The sequence below is a fragment of the Gobius niger genome, assembly GCF_951799975.1.
Source record: "Gobius niger genome assembly, chromosome: 3".
NCBI lineage: Eukaryota > Metazoa > Chordata > Actinopteri > Gobiiformes > Gobiidae > Gobius > Gobius niger.
This window is the reverse complement of record NC_136854.1, coordinates 20077418-20094169: the sequence shown is the minus strand read 5'-3', so window position 1 is coordinate 20094169 and position 16752 is coordinate 20077418. Positions and strand designations below refer to the sequence as shown.

At 39.6% G+C, this 16752-nt stretch overlaps 3 protein-coding genes across 3 annotated transcripts; 1 reads left to right on the top strand and 2 right to left on the bottom strand.

The window, feature by feature from the left end:
* Nucleotides 1–1261: 1261 nt before the first annotated feature.
* On the bottom strand, nucleotides 1262–4127 carry primpol (primase and polymerase (DNA-directed)). The gene is made up of 13 exons (XM_079553134.1): nucleotides 3950–4127; nucleotides 3777–3871; nucleotides 3566–3704; nucleotides 3340–3487; nucleotides 3205–3274; nucleotides 2987–3132; nucleotides 2737–2899; nucleotides 2578–2663; nucleotides 2278–2367; nucleotides 1859–1967; nucleotides 1701–1777; nucleotides 1585–1631; nucleotides 1262–1517 (listed from the first exon to the last, which is right to left on the bottom strand). The coding sequence occupies exons 1-13, from the start codon at nucleotides 4121–4123 to the stop codon at nucleotides 1296–1298; spliced, it is 1566 nt and encodes a 521-aa protein (XP_079409260.1). The 5' UTR covers nucleotides 4124–4127; the 3' UTR covers nucleotides 1262–1295.
* Nucleotides 4128–5641: 1514 nt separating this feature from the next.
* On the top strand, nucleotides 5642–7068 carry LOC306961336 (ecto-ADP-ribosyltransferase 5). The gene is made up of 3 exons (XM_079554033.1): nucleotides 5642–5663; nucleotides 5921–6633; nucleotides 6905–7068. Exons 2-3 carry the CDS (start codon nucleotides 5945–5947, stop codon nucleotides 6975–6977), a joined length of 762 nt encoding a protein of 253 aa, XP_079410159.1. The 5' UTR covers nucleotides 5642–5663; nucleotides 5921–5944; the 3' UTR covers nucleotides 6978–7068.
* Nucleotides 7069–7131: 63 nt separating this feature from the next.
* LOC306960611 (neuromedin-K receptor-like) lies at nucleotides 7132–12938 on the bottom strand. Its single transcript, XM_079553065.1, has 5 exons — nucleotides 12503–12938; nucleotides 11968–12156; nucleotides 10165–10315; nucleotides 7964–8160; nucleotides 7132–7721 (listed from the first exon to the last, which is right to left on the bottom strand). The coding sequence occupies exons 1-5, from the start codon at nucleotides 12859–12861 to the stop codon at nucleotides 7511–7513; spliced, it is 1107 nt and encodes a 368-aa protein (XP_079409191.1). The 5' UTR covers nucleotides 12862–12938; the 3' UTR covers nucleotides 7132–7510.
* Nucleotides 12939–16752: the final 3814 nt, after the last annotated feature.

Genomic DNA, 16752 nt, shown 5'->3' with positions numbered 1-16752 from the left:
CCATGACAATGAACTGTATACCGTAGATCTATTTTTATTTTCCGTTGAATACTGTTCATTTTGGTCATTTCTACAACGTTAATGTATGTTTCCTTTCAAATTGTGAACAACTGTACCACATGTGCCGAATGCCATTGACCTCTTACAGCAGTACAACTCTTCATTAACAGAGCATAGACTTGTTTTGCTCGATATTATCTTTTTAATTTGTTTTAACAAATTAAAAGTCCTGGATTGTTTCCAGGGACCATGGAATGTTTGGGAAGCTCGGCCTTAGAGCTGTTTTTTTTTCTCTCTAAACAAGAAATAAGAAACTTTAAAATTGTGACCTTTTTCTTTTCACTTTTCTTTCACATAAACAACATAGGTCTATGCTGATTAAAATGTGGCTTAACACAGGTTTAAGCTGTTGATAGATCTTGTCAAAGCCTTATTGATGTCAGAACTTTTACGTTTGTTTGTATGTGTGCTGAAGAGTCGGTAAACAGACACATCCTGCACACAGGACAGGGTGTGCCTTTACTGTTTAATGCCCTTTATAAATAACACTTTGTGACGCTGTTACAAATACTGCTGAGAAACAGGACATAGAGCTGGTTTTGCTAAATGAACTCCTGGATCAAGTGGATCTGGATTAATAAAAATGTTATTGATACTGGATAATTGGCTTATTTTTATCAACACACCAAGTCACTTCACTATTTCAATATTCATTCGCACCTCATACTTGGTGGTGATAAGCACCACTAGGGCTGGTACCGCTACATATTTTTCGATACTATTTTTTTTAATGGTGCTTGGTTTTTTATACAGATACCTGAAATACCTGATATATATAGAAAAATATTTGTCATCTAAAACCAGAAAACAGTGATGCTAATATATTCCATTAAAAAACATTTATTTTAAATTTGTATCATTTACTTGAACTGAAACAACCAAGTAACTTCCTTTAATGCTGTCCCTGGACCAAAAAGATTATAATGTTTTTTGGCACCTTTCACTACTTTTATACTTTTGATACCAGTAGCACCTAAACTTTTTTTCTCGCGAGCAGGCTGGTATCGTTTTACGGTGCCCAGCCTTAGCAGCGCCTGTAGCCACAGCTGCCCTAGGGTGGGCTTATGGACCACCACAGGTTATTGAGACAAACACATTAAGATTATCACTGACTAATGTTTATCATCAGTAAAGTGCTTTGATTCAGTGTATCCTTCATCCGTTTATATCAACTAATATCACATCTTTTATATACATATTTACTACCTTTTGGATCATTTCATTTGCTACTCCATTTACTGAGAGTCATAATCGTCCATACACTTGAGAAGTAGTTGGTCTGAGAGCTCCTTGTTTTGCTCAAAGGCATCAAGACTCTCCAAATAGTCCCGATCGTCCTGTGAATTGCCCCAGTTGTCTGCAGGCGTCTCCCCTGAAGCACTCTGGGACTGCAAGAGCCGGTTTGTCAGTTCAATATTGCCACTGTCGTCCATCAGGTACATCTGGTCCTCCTCATCCTGTCGGGGGATACGTTTGGATCACATAAGCAGAATTTTATAACAAAGTTTAGTCTTTTGATAATACCAGTTCCATGAGGTAACTCAGACACATCTCCTGTGGCAGTGGGTAACCTATAAAAACTCCACATATTAGTTTTGAACTGTATCATTTTCACACAATTATGGACGGGGGACGTTTACTTGATGACCGGAAGTTCCTACAGTCAGGATCGTGGCACTTCTGATACCACACCTCCTCCTTCAGATCCACAACAATGCTGTGCAGGAAATGACACAGCACACTTAGAAAACAGTCGAGAGCAAAGACAACATGCAGCCGTGGCCATTGCGGCACATACAGAATGTTGTTGCTTTTGTGAAATCTGTCCACATTTCCACACCAGCGGTAGTTGGCAATGTCAAAAACCAGCAGCTGTTCCGAAGCAAAGTAGCTCCAGCGTCTGATCGCTTTGGAGGAACACAGAGCACAGTTGGTTTTCATATTCCCAAAGTTAACATGATGATTGCTGTGTTGCCATTTTTTCTCCAGGAACTTTTTAGATCTGGGTAAAGCCAAACCGGAGAAAATGTGCTCGGTTCAGGTGGGGGTTTAGAGATTAAAACAGACGCAATTCCTATAAAACTTAAAGAATCTCAACACCTTCAGCTTTGCCAACTCGATCTCTAACCCAATAACATTACAAATCTTACTTTTCTCTTATCACACACACTACATTTCAATGCTCATTCAGCTATTCCCACTAATTGCAGCACATACTTCCTTGGATCCCGTCTTTTTGAACCAAAGTTAGAACAAATTGGTCCAGTTCTTGGTGAGGGGATGACAAGTAGCCAGAGAGTAAACAGGCTGTGGGGAAGAAAAAATATAAATCAACAATAGTCACAGCAGGAATCATCACATGGGTCGACTAAGAGCTTAGAGAGACAGACAACCAAACAAACAAGCATATGGATGACATGGATTATTTCGTTAAATTTCAAATAAATAACCAGATCATTACTTTTAAAACTCTTATTATCAAATGAGCAAATAAGAAACTCTCCTTTATCACTTTACCTTTGTCAGGAACTGAGCCCTGCAGACTCCTGGCTGTTTTATTGTTAGTCTCTTGTAAGAAGGTAAGAATCCTTTGGCCTGTAAAACTTAACATTCAAAAGTATTTTATGCTATTAGTTTATACCACAACGATCAACAAAATGGAAGAACTAGAAATACCTGATGTTACAGACCAAAGAGGCCAGGAATATTCCCTCTTCCACTGAGACGCCCTTCTCCGTTTTGGGTGTGAATTTATTGTCCTCCGCCACAGTGAACGCAGCATTTTTACCCATCTTTGACGACTTGTAAAGGCGGAAATTTCTGTTCTTGGTGTAAACACCTTGAGAAATCAAACGCAGAGGGAAATCAAATCGTCATGGTAACATGTACTACAAATGCTACAGCAGGTCCGCCTTTGGAAGCATACCTAGATCTACAAAAAGGCAGTCTTCTCCATCCTTGTTCTTTACGCGAAGGAAGCTCAGGTCTTCCTCTTCAAGCTTGCGTTTTTTGGTTTGTGGGACCTCACATGTCTGATTCAGATGCATTAGTTGATCATCTGTTTGTAAGCCACTGAAATGGACATTACAAGTGTAGTTAGGTGCTGTCAAATGAAATTCAGACTAGATTTTCTTTTTAAGTAACCTGTTTTGAGGCCCTGAAGTGTTGCATCCTTTGGTTTGAATCGGCTCCAGAATGTTATGAATAAATCTGCCTATAATAACAGTGAAGTCAGTGTAATTGTGCATGAATTATTACCATCAGCTGCACCTACTGTACCGATGTGAATGTTGTCTTTGAAGGTTGCGTTTGGTAGGTTGAAGATCAGATGCCGACTGAACTTGTCCTCTGTGCTGGAGTCAAGATTAAGAACATCTTGAACAGAGCATACAATCCCGTATGTTTCCTTCAGCTTTGAACAGACAAACTGGCAACACAAACACAATAAAGTCTGCAATACGAGTAGCAGGACATTATTTGCCAGGGTACTGTAAAATATGAGTACCTGAATGAGTGAAGACACCATACGTTTGCCATCAGCAGCAAAGTTTGAAGGTTTGTGAAACTCCAGGTCAAAGTATAGTTTACAAACAGCTCCCTCTGGTATCACTTCATAGCAGTGCATCAGTGACTGAGGGTAAGTCCTAACACAGAGAAAAACACCAGTGACTAGATCAAATCTTCAAAAACGAATCATCGACTGTCCAAATGCACACCTGTAATAATGCCACAGCTCACTGTAGCTGGTAACCAAGTACATCCTCTGACCAAGCAAGGCCTTCTCTTTTTCCAGAGCGAAAACATGGACAGCCTTAAACATAAACATTCACAATTATTACACGTGACTACAGGAGAAAAGGACACAAATGTTGTGCAATGACATTGATACCTCTTTACAACTCTTTGCAAGGTTGATCGCCATTATCTGTCGGGGGAAGAGCTTCCAGACTGAGGAAGGCTGGCATGGCCACAGTCGAGGTTTGTATCCTGTGGCCAGTGGATTTTTCTGAAAAGACTGGGCGAGCTGCTCAACTTTCTTCACACGATCCTCCCATTTCCTCATGGTGGCGCCTTTAAAATGTTCATTTGTCATAATAACTCGTGTCCTGTCAGAGCACACAACTTCCAATACGCGTAATAAACATACTTTACATTTGACATTAGCAGAGGCAGGAAGTACTCAGTTACATTTACTCAAGTAGAACAGTGAACCGCTGCCTTAATGATGAGAATGTCAAGCATTAGGGAGATTTAACACAAGAACTACACCGGCTGTTACAGCTGGCGGTCATTGTTTTTCTATTTTGGCGCCTGACAGGAAACAGCAGCGTGCGCTCTGAGTCTGTGCTCCCACTTCCGGACTCGTGGAGCTGTGTGGCGGTCTCTGCTGCACGCGCACTGCATGTTCACTCTCTGCTATCGCCTACTTTCTGTGTTTTTCTTACCCCCTCAGACGAAAATAATTGTATTACGCATTATTAAACATTAGCTCTCGTTGCACATTTAAGACATCTTCTTGCTCAGAAAGATGTCAGTCATTACATGGACATTAGGACAGGGTTAAAGCTCCACTGCGGAACATCGGCACAGAGTTGAGGCTCACAGTGGAATATGAGTACAGTGTTAAAGCCTCACTACGTATCATCAAAATAGAGTTAAAAGCACACTGTTTTGATGTTTCGCAGTGTGGCATTAACTCTGTCCTGATGTGCCGCCGATTAGAATAGTTACAATGTGAGACTGACTCCCTCTTTACCGGGGTATATTCTGGCCTGATGGATATAGTTTAGCCTTCAGGCTATTATCTCCCCGGGGTATATTGTCTGGCCTAGGTCACACAATGCATGGGTTTAATCTCAGGGGTTAAATTGGCCTGTTGAGATTCAGGCACAAATCCATATAACTTTCTTTGAAATTAGAACCAGAAAAGTAGAAAAGAAAAAAAAAATTCTGCTATGGCAATTAAAATCGAGTGCCAACAGTGGCACCCGTTCCAGGGTTTGATGTCTCCTGGCAGGGGTCGTTAGTTGGTCTTAAAAATGCTTATGCTTTTATCCACATCCATCTTCTTGTAATGTTTGTCTATACGTTGCTATAGTAACAAATAATTAAGTACAATTATAAATGTATGTTACTGTTTTTTTGCTTAATAAGTAGGATATTCTCTAGAGCCTAGCTTCCAAAATCACATTCCTTTCTGTAAACAAGGGTGTGTGTTGTACTCTGTGTCAGCAGGGAGGAAAGGAAGGAAGCCAGTGGAGGTCAGTCAGAGGAAGTATTTTAAATAAAAGAGGTATAGACCATTTACACACCATACCCCAATCCATTAAAACTACATACAAGTCGATTCCTTTGTGGGGAAAAACACTATAAAAAAAATACACTATACATGACAAAGAAAAATGTGCAGAAATGCATAAACTATTGATAGGAGACAACAAAATGATTTAGCTGGAAAAAAAAACTCATCCCCCTGTGCTTATCTCTTCCCAGAGGAAAGGAGTTCCTTCCCCTTCCCCTTTGCGGTGCAGAAAGTATTTGTACAATAGGCTATACAATAGGCTTTTGAGTAGACTTAACAAAAGTTTGTCTCCAGATTCAAGGTAAGTGTTTAATATGTGCAAAATAATAGCTGCTGAGTTTTGTTAATAGAATTGTTGTTAATAGCTTGGTTTGGAAAAAGCATTGCCTGTTATTTTGTGTATTTCTAGGTAATGAACATGCTGGAATTAAGATTTTTAGTTCTTGCTGTAATCTGCAACCTGGCCCTCTGCATTAAAGCAAGTATCAACTTTTACTACTTTTTACAATGCAAAATGCCTAAAATTCCTGCACTTTGACATGTGATTTTTCTCGTTAGGCGACAGCAGAAGTGCCTCTGGACATGGCCCCAGATGCTGTGGATGACATGTATGAAGGATGTACCAAAGATGCTCTGAATAAGTTTGTCCTCTCCGATCTGCTCAAAGAAGAACTGAACAGCAGTGAAGCTTTCCAGAGAGCATGGCATCAGTCCCAGATCCCTGCCTGCACAAAGATGATCCCGGGGGGGGTGAAGGAACATACCACAGCTCTTCGGACTTATGTCAACAGTGGTGAAAACTTTAGGAGGACCCTGAACAACGCTGTCTATACATATGGGACAAACACAACCACTTACGAGGACAATTTTTATTTCAAGTCTTTGCATTTTTTACTGATGGATTCCATTCGGTTACTTCACCCTGGGACCTGTAAGACGGTGTTTGCTTTCTCTGATCCTAAATTCAGCGCTCAAAAGGGGTCCAAAGTGAGATTTGGAAGGTTTTTTACGGCCAATTCAAATTTGGATGACTTACTCAAGGAACGGGACATGGATGGTGAAATCATTTTGAGTGTCACCACTTGCTTTTTTGCAGATCTTGAAGGCAATATTTGTCATGACGACCCAGTGACACTCCTTTCTCCAACGGAGGAGTTCACAGTCGAAGATGTGAAGACTATTGATGACAAGGATACTGATGAATCTTACCATATGATTATTTTAAATCGATCACAACTCAAGGGCATGCACAACTGTTACATGTTTTCAAGGTAAGACTTCGATGATTACAGTGGGGCTTATAGGATTCGACATTGATGCTGTGGTTTAGCATTTACAACATATTGTTTTGTTGACAATGATTTATGTACTTTCTGTGTAATGCGCTATCTAAGAAAACAGTACAAAAGGTTTTTACTGTTGAACTGTGCTTTGTTGTCAAATAGGATAATAGGAGCCATTATTTAACTATATTTTATTTTTTTCATCAGTTTATTTGAACAGTGATTCACTCATACAGTATCTGTGTTTTCTCCCGTACAGGTCGTCCAATGATGCACCCTCTCACTGGCTTGTCCTTGCACTTCTGGCTTCATTCTTTTTCATCATTCGTTGAAAAGAAAACTCCTCGGTGCAATGTTGTCCTGCCTTTGTAATTTCCAGGATTATGTGCATGTTTAATAAAAATCCCCATAATGAACGAGAGGACCACGATTTTTTTATTTGATCAAATGTTGTCAGTGTTTCATTCTTCTTCATTCAAACATAAAGCATTGTTCCATTTTTTGGCACATTATTTACACAAAAGACAGATAGAAAGCACTTGTAAAAATGACATTCATTGATAATGTAACTGTGGTGATTTTACTATTGAAGACAGTTATTAACTGCATTGGTTTGGTTCTTTTTATTTGCGCAAATTGTAAAATGTATACTGTACAAAAACTTAAAAATTTAGTGAAAGTGAAGTAAAGTACATTAACACAATAACATCAGTATTTATTTTTTCCTCATCTAATAAAATGAATACATTCATGAACATGAATATGTTGTTATGGCAAATTCCAACTGTAGTAAGTCACATCTCAGCTACAATGAAAGCACAAATGAATGGTATTCACAAAAAAGTATAATATCAGTAATGACGTGCTAGCTGTCTTGAACTGAGTGTGCATTCTGGGAGTTCAAGCGCTGCCTGTTTCCATGGACACGCACACTCTTATCTTTGCTCAGGATACTCGTGCACACACTGTTCTGGCATCCCGGGCGCAGCCCTCGGTTCTGTAACTCCAACTCATCATAACGGGACGAGTGGATGAAGGGACACCAGCGGAAGACACGCTTGAATCCTGCTCTGAACCTAGAGCACAGAACTTACATTATTGACAAGCCTGTATGTGCACTGTCTTGTTACATCTCTATAAAAGTTTTAACTACTTAATTTTATTCTTTATTTACTGGTTTATTTGATCGGGACAGTGCATGTTAATGGACACACAGGTCTCATGTATGTAAACACACTGCTAGCTATCACTGTCTGTCTGTCTGTCTGTCTGTGAAGGGAGTAGCCAGTTTCAGTATTAAGTTGACGTGGAAACTCACCTGCTGTTGAGGCAGCAGTAGATGATGGGGTTGTACATGGTGGAGCTCATGGCCAGCCACAGCACACTGAGGTAAACCTGCTGGATGTACTTCCACTTGCTCAGATCTTTGTTCAAACCCGTCACGATGAAGTAGACATGGTAAGGCAGCCAGCAGAGAGCAAAGGTCACCACCACAATGATCATCATCTTCACCACCTACAGATGGGTTTAAACTAAAAATGAGTTTACATGCTCTTGCTATGACTGTGTATTACTATAATCTACACCATGGTGAAGTCATATTTTTGCACTCTTGAAATTAACTTTCGGTTTTCGAAATGTCATTGCTTTGTTGTTCTTTCTTAATTTGTGATGATGTGTGTCAAGCTGTTGCTGGTGAAATTGATAATAGAATTTGAATCTCCTTAGAGCAAATGATTGATTGATTCATTAATGATGAACCAAAGGCTGTATAAAACTGCAGATGTTGTCTCAAGCTTTTTTGCACTAAATAATAAAACATTTCTTTAGTGAGAAATCAATTGTGTGTTTTTTGGTGCACATTGTTCATGAACCAGAGCTATTTGATGGGCTTCGCTTCATTTGAACCATATTGGCGTTTCCTTTGAAATCCTCCTGAGCACTTAGCAATAAAGAGAGAAAGGTCACGGTTGACGCAACAGCATCAGCAGGTAGCAGGTAGGATGGTACAATGTGACCCAGCGGGAGGTTAATGGGACCAGCCCACTATTGCACCAGTGGCACAGACAGCTCTACTCCAACTAAAGAACTGCAGCCTCTTTGAATGGGCCTCGCACTGTCTCGCAGGGTTTTTAATCTCTTTCATCGCACGTCAATTAAGCCTGCAATCTAGCTTTTGAAGCGATTTTGTGAAGCATCTATGAATTGCAAATTGTGTAGAATATGCACCTATTTGGTTGTAAATGCATTTACAAAATGGGCAAAGATTTATAAAGGGGAGTAGACAAAGGACACATATGCACTCATTTCAGGGCGATAGACCAGATTGAAATTGGGTGCATATTTTAGCATATTTTCTTAACACAATTATGCGGTTGTATCATTGAGCATCTTACATGAGAAATAAATGTGTCTGAGTGATGAGAGATCCTTGAGGAGTATATGGTGACAGGCTGTTTTGTGGTATGGCCACATGAACAGCTCAAAGCTTCTATGACTTCGCAGAAGCATAGCTTGCAACCAAATACAATATAATATAATAAAATAATGACCTAATGTAAAGAAAATAATATACACATTGTACAATTCTTGCAGTGTCATTATAATACCCACTTCAAATATTTTAATACCTACAGCAAATATTTTAATATTTTAATGTTAAATACGTCATGGTTTACATTTTTACATAAGCATAGCTCCTGCCAAATTGTGCGGATTCTTCAGAGTCCACACTTAACTGTGATTGGTTTAAACTGCCTGTCACTCATTCTCCATATAAAAGCAGATGGCACGAGTCTGTGTTTGGGCCTTGAGCTGCATTTAACACAAAAGAAATCGATCTCTTAAAACTGGCTGATCAACAGAAGATGGTGATTTAATTTCATATGGTCAAATCACCCCCCTTTAGTTCACGATACAAAAGAATCTGTAAATTACTGTATGTTTGCAAATTGGTTCATTCTTGATCATTTGTTTGCTTTGGTAATCACACAAACAGCCTCTGCTTCTCCGTGTCATGTTCTGGATTCTAAATGATAGATAAAGCAAACGGAGACAAGTCTTCATACTCTGCCATGTATTAACGTGCACCTCAGTACAGTATCAATGTATTGCTTGATTTGGTGAAATAATCCCACACAGCAGCGCTGACAGACTCTTGTCATGACATCTGAGTTGACCTTAATCCTCTCATTGACTGTGGCTACAATACAGCACAGTCATGAGGACAAGCACCAGATTACAGCAAGATGAATGGATGAGTATTTTCAAATAAGGACTTCCGTCTGCCCCAACATATCTCAGATTGGGGGCACTCTAAGAGTAATTACTATGTACAGTATACTTGCTTATAGCAAAACTAAGGGAAGACTTGCTGTATCTCACCTTAATAGTAATCTTTTACATAATAATTGCCAGAAAATTCCTGCCTAAATTGATATTTATAATTGTTGTGTAATCATGTTCTCAATTAATTTATATACACATAAATTGTTGCTTTTTTTTGCTGCTGATTCTTACCTTTCTTTTGGCACGGAGCTGTCCATGGTAGTTGTCTGAGGAGTCTCCAGGAATTGCGCCTCCCCACAATGTTACACCTACAACAGTGTAGGTGACGGCCATGACCACTAAAGGCAGGGCGTACACCAGCACTGTCACTATGATGTGATACCTGCATGGACACAGAACGTATTATGCAATTCTATATTGACTAACAAAAAAATAAAAAAAAAACTAGAAATGCAATGGCTGCGCATAAACTGTTCAAATTGCATAAATTGGTTAATTTGCATAATCGAATTTGCATAAACTGGTAAAATGCATAAAATGTTGTGTTGCATAAACTGTATAAACTGCATAAAGTGGTAAAATGCATGAATGGGTAATTTGAAGAAGAAGATCTTTATTTATATAGCGCCTTTCACAGACATAGTCACAAGGCGCTTTACATGAGACAATTGAACATTCACTCCATACTTGGTGGTGGTAAACTACGTTTGTAGCTTCAGTTTCCCCTGGGGGAGACTGACAGAAGCGCTTTCACGACTGCGCCAACGGTCCCTCTGACCACCACCATACACTCACATACATCATTCATCCTGGCCTATTGTGCATGTTTTTAGTGGTAGGGGAAACCGGAGTACCCGGAGGAAACCTACGCAGACACGGGGAGAACATGCAAACTCCACACAGAAAGGCCCCGTCCAGGTGGGAATCGAACCCAGGACCTTCTAGCTGTGAAGCGAGAGCACTAACCGCTGCGCTACCATGCCGTCATTTTTGCAATTTGCATTTGTCAATTTGCATAAATTATGTAAATTGCATAAACTCTTCAAATTGCATAATCAAATTTGCATAAACTGGTAAAATGCATAAAATGTCATGTTGCATAAACTGTATAAATTGCATAAAGTGGTAAAATGCATGAATGGGTTAATTTGCATAAACTCTTAAGTTGCATAAACGCTTTAAAATTCATCAATCCTAAATGGCATAAACTCTTAAGTTGCATAAACGGTTTAAAATGCATACACTGGTTAAATCCCATAAAGTGGTTAATTTGCATAAATTATCAATATTGCATAAACTTTTTATATTCCATAAACTGGTCAAACTGTTGAAATGGCCCCAGTGCTTCAATGGCAGAAGCTGCACAAATGGCTGAAAGGCCTGGAGTCTCCCCATTGGCTGGATTCCCCCATACACACTAATGGGCCAGGTCCACATACACACCAATGCAAACATTCCCGTATAAAAAAACTGGAAATCTGCAGAAGGCCAATTTTTTCTCAAAACCCACAAGTTGCAGAAGCTGAACATGCACAAAGTGCAGAAATTGCAGAAAATGCAGAAAAAAGTGCAGAAAAGCATGGATTTGCAGCAGCCCCATTATAAGTCAATGGGAAAAATCGCCGACATTTTGGCCGATTACGAAAAAAACATAAATTGCAGAAGTCTGAAAAATAATAGCAGGATTCTCCTCAACATGCGGAACATTTTGATGCATGACGTGCACAAAGCATGAAAGTGCTGAAAGCTGCAAAAAATCCGGAAAAAATGTGCTATAATAAGCATAAAGAAACCAGAAACAATGGTTGATCAATAAAATGTTTTGGTCACACACCAGACCAGCAAGTGAGTCCTGCAGTTAAGTTAGCTTACTTTGTGAGAATATTCAAATGTGTGTAGTGCATCAGCTATCTATTCATAGTATATTATGATTGTTAGCTATACCCCTATAGCTGCAGTTAAGGCAGAATGACAGAATCATGGCTGATATTCTGCGCATTCAAAGTTTGTATTTTATCTCAAGAACACTCTCACATGAAAGGATCCTCAGCCTTGCGGGGCCAGGCCACATAGCAGATAGTCCTCCGGGGCAGGACTCTGGTGGTGGAGTAGTAGCAGAGGGGGAATGCCAGGGCCACAGCCAGACTCCAAATGATGACAATGATGGCAGTAGTCGCCTTCGCAGACAGACGGGGCTTCAGGGGATGAATGATGGCCATGTACCTGCAGTGCAAACAACACTTACAAAGAACCTTCATTGGATTGATTTGGATTCTCCATGGTGTATTGACAAAATGAAAGGTCACTCATAGATATTTCAAAGTGAAAATGTACAATAAATAAATAAATCATGATATAGGGCAATCTATATGTTATTAGGTATTAAATGTTATGCATCTTAACCATGCAAATCGAGATGATCAATGTTTGTAATTATTGCCCTGCAGTCATGTACCTACAGAAGGGTGGCGTTATTAAACAAAAATGCAATTGACCGCAATCTAAGAATTGATATAAAGACACAAACCATAGGCTACCTGGTAAAAGACAACAAAAAGGTGACACTGACCTGTCAATGGCTATCGCAGTCATGGAGTAGATGCTTGCAAACACAGCTGTAACTGGGAAGAAGTTATGAAACCTGCAGTAAACCTCTCCGAAGTACCAGTCACCGTGCGCAGCATAGACAAAGTTTATGAGCGTATTAAACGCAGCCATGGACACATCCGAGAAAGCCAGGTTCAAGAGAAAATAGTTTGTCACTGTCCTCATCCGCCTGTGCGCAAGAATAATCCAAATGACAATCAAGTTTCCGAACACGGCCACCGCCAGAACTGTGCTGTAGGCCACGGACCAGAGAGCCACGCGCCACACGGGCTGTACAAACTGGTTGGTCAAATTACTACTGCTGTAGTTTTTAAAGGCCATTCCTCAAAGATCAGTGTGTGAATGAGCTGCTGCAGGCGACACAAATCACTTTGGCATCACCAACACCGACGCGCAGCACACGCTCACAGCAGCATGTGACCGCAGACGCACCGAGCAGCTTGTGAGGATGCGACCAATCACTGTCAGCCATACAGATGGACTAACAATATTTCCCTCTTCAACCCGTTTGATATGGCGAAAGGTTACTAAGTAGTCCCACCTTCTGTCAGTGGTTAGAAGAGTGCAAAACAGATTAGGAAAAACTTTCTCATGGACACTCACTTTTAGTGACTGTGGAAAGCTAAGATGGGGGGATCCATGCATGTCTGAGGCTACAGGCGTGGAGCATCTTCTTGTGATTAGTCATTACCTTCTATACGGGATTGGACGTCAGAGCATGTGCAAAACGTCCCAGTCCCATCCTCATACAAAATAACATAGACAGCTCCGGGGCTGATGCCTTGGATGAGAGTGATACTGTTAATCCTTTAAAGCGCTGCCATCAGAAGCAAAGCTTATACAATAACAGTTTCAAGGCTTTATAGATTATGTAAGTGTAGTAGGGGTGCTCCAAGGAGATCATGTGAGGCAATTTCGTGCTATTTCTTAATGTCCTTCGGATGCAATAGATTAAATCTGGCAACACAGAGATACAAACATGGGACGTTTCAAAAATGAAAAACTTCAACTCCACATAAATGTATGCAGCTGTGATGATGGTCATGGGTTTGGTGACATTCAACTGGCGAACAAAGCCTTTTTGAGTCTTCGGCAATGAAATTAGAAGCAGTATTTTTTTTAATTGTAATTATTCCCCTCCTGCTGCGTTCACAACTGCCAATTAGTCACATTCACCTGCTGCTCGTCATTACAGGCTACAGCTCCCACCAACTGTAAGATGTTTGTAGGGAAGCCAATAGTGCCGTGATGATCGAAACACCAGCTTTACAATGTGCTGCTTTTGTGTAATAATTCAAAAGGACAAAGCCGACACAGGGAGAGAAACGTGCAAACTCCACATGGAAAGGCCCGCACAGTCCGGGAATCGAACCATACATGGTTTTGACAGGGCTGTGGTCAGTTTAAAAATGTTAAAATCAAGCATTTTCCTCCCCCTACATGTTTCAACAATGTCCTAATGTGTAGAATGAGCCCAGGCCTGTTCACCACAACTGCCTCGAAAAATCGTTCACTGTCACTCAAAAAGGTGTTAATTCGTGCCGTCATGCAGCTTAATATAGAAGGTGCAGTTACACGTATGACCTGAGGTGGCAGTAGATGGCTAAGTTGCATCTAGCCCCTTTAAAAAGCTCTTTGGTGGCTTTGGCAGTAGCTTTGGGTAATTGTCCATCTGCACTGTGAAGCGGCATCCAAGCGTTTGGCTGAACATAAGCTTGTAATAATAATATCGCCCGAAAGTTCTTTTGTCAACAGTCACATCATCAATACAAGGGAACCAGTTTGGCCCATACCATGATGCTGCACCACCATGTTTCACTGAGGAGGTGGGATGTTTTGAATCATGAGCAGTTCCTTTCTTTCTCCAGACTTTTCTCTTCACATCACTCTGGTGCAAGTTGATCTTTGTCTCATCTGTCCTAGGATGTTGTTTCAGAACTGTAAAGCCTTTTTTTTTTTTTGATTTTTTTTTGACAAACTCTAATCATAACCTCCTGTTTTTGAGGCTCACCAATGGTTTACACCTTGTGGTTAATCATCTGTATTCTCTCTGGTGTCTTCTCTTGATAGTTGACTTTGACACACTTACACACAGCAGAGGCTTTTTGATCTGACTTATTGTTGTGAATTAGTTTTCTTGACCAGGGAAATAATTATTAGGTCATCCACCACTTGTCATCTGTGGCTTCCAGTTTATGTACATCTTTGTTGTTTCATTTGAAATCGATTGTGGTGGTTTATAGAGCCAAAAAGGTAAGAATTGAGTTGATGTCCCAATATTTATGGACCAGACTATAGCTTACTACCACCAAGTATGGTGTGAATGAATAGGCTAATGCACAAAAGCAACTTTGAGCGTCTGAAAAAGAGTAATGCATTATGATGATGATAATGATGATGATGATGATGATGATGATGATGATGATGATGATGATTATTATTATTATTATTATTATTATTATTATTATTATTATTATTATTATTAAGGACACAATAACAGTCTGCACCAATCAAAGCTGGGATCTGGTTCATATTCAGATGCAACACATCCAACTCTAAAAGCTTAGGTTTGATCTGATGTGTTATTGTAGATCTATGATTAAATATAAATCTACATATAAATATGTTGTATGATGATATTGCTTAAAGAGGGGGTATTATGCTTTTTTCAATCACATAGCACCAGTCTATAGCACACTACAATGATGGCGAAACCTTCTGTTGGTCTGTAAATGCAGTATATTAGAATAACTGCCTCGTATAAAATTGCTCTCTCAAAATGGCTGTAGCGAATGTCTTGAAATAGGCCTCTGTCTCTTTAAGAACCTCTGACCCTTTCAGACACGCCCCCTCCACACGCTGTCTGTGGCATCAGTGGGGAGGGGGTTCTGCTGAGGAGCAGTGGTTGGTTACTTGACTGGTGACGAAAGCTCGGAGGCGTCTCCAGGAGGTGGGGGCGTTTATAGGAGGACTCAGGCAAACCTATCCCATGCTAGAACATTCTTTTTTGATCAAAGCCTTAAATTATCTGGGTTTTGGAGACTATTTTTGTGCAATAATCAGAATGTTTTATAAAGATATATATAGTGCAGTATCTCTTAACCCAGGTCTTACTCCCAGATTTCGAGTGTGGCGTGGTATTCGTCAAGGATGTCCAATCTCCCCAAAATTGTTTATTTTAGCCACTCATTTTTTTGGCTCTTTCCGTTATGAATAACCCTATGATTCAAGGAATTACAATTTTTGACAGAGAATTCAAAATTAGTCAATTTGCTGATGACACAGCATTTCTTTTTTTAAAACAGTCAAATGGTTGAAAATGCTCTTGACTCAATTTCTTTGTTTTCAAAGGCTTCAGGTCTAAAGATTGATACCACCCTTGTCATAACTTTTTACTAGTTGAGATCTTTTCAGGTAATGAGTTTTATTTTTCCATAAAAATTTTAAAAATATAGAATTCGCTTTCTTCATGTTTTGTGATGAAATAAATATGGAGTGACAAGGATAGATGACCTTAGATACACCTTCAGCTTTAGAAAGTAAGTTTCTGCCAAAGATATAAGTCTCTAGTTAACCAATGGCTAAGACCTTTTTTCATGACCATTAACCATTCAGTGATATTAACCTCCTCTCTTCTGATAATATTTTTAGAAATTAATATACCCAAATATTTTACCTCATTTTCCTTATTGATGAAATACTGTCATGATGGCATGTATGTACAGGGAGAATTTCACATTTTTTAATATTTAAGCTACTGCCACCTCAGGTCATAAGTGTAACTGCACTGTCACACGTTTTGCTCTATATGGACAATTTGGACCCTTCATTATCAGATGTCATTAATATTATTGTGCTTTTAGCTAAACATCATATTCATTGCTGCAAAATGGAGGGGTAATAAGCCCTCTTTTCCCTGCTTTATCAATGAATTTAAAATGTTTTACAGCTCCCTAAAAACACTAAAAGACTGGAAAACTGCACGGACAATCAGCCTCTGCTTTTATTTAAAAGAATTTGCTCCATTATTGTAAATATTTGACTTTGCTGAATGCTCTCTTTGCGTTTTGAGAGCCTTGTTCGCCCCCTAGACTTTGTTCAAGTCTCAGCGAGAGTTTGTATTCTTTCAGTTAATAAAATAACTAAAAATAAAGATTAAAAAAAAAAAGGTAAACCTATCCCTAAAATGGCTGCCAGGCATGTTTTTAATGA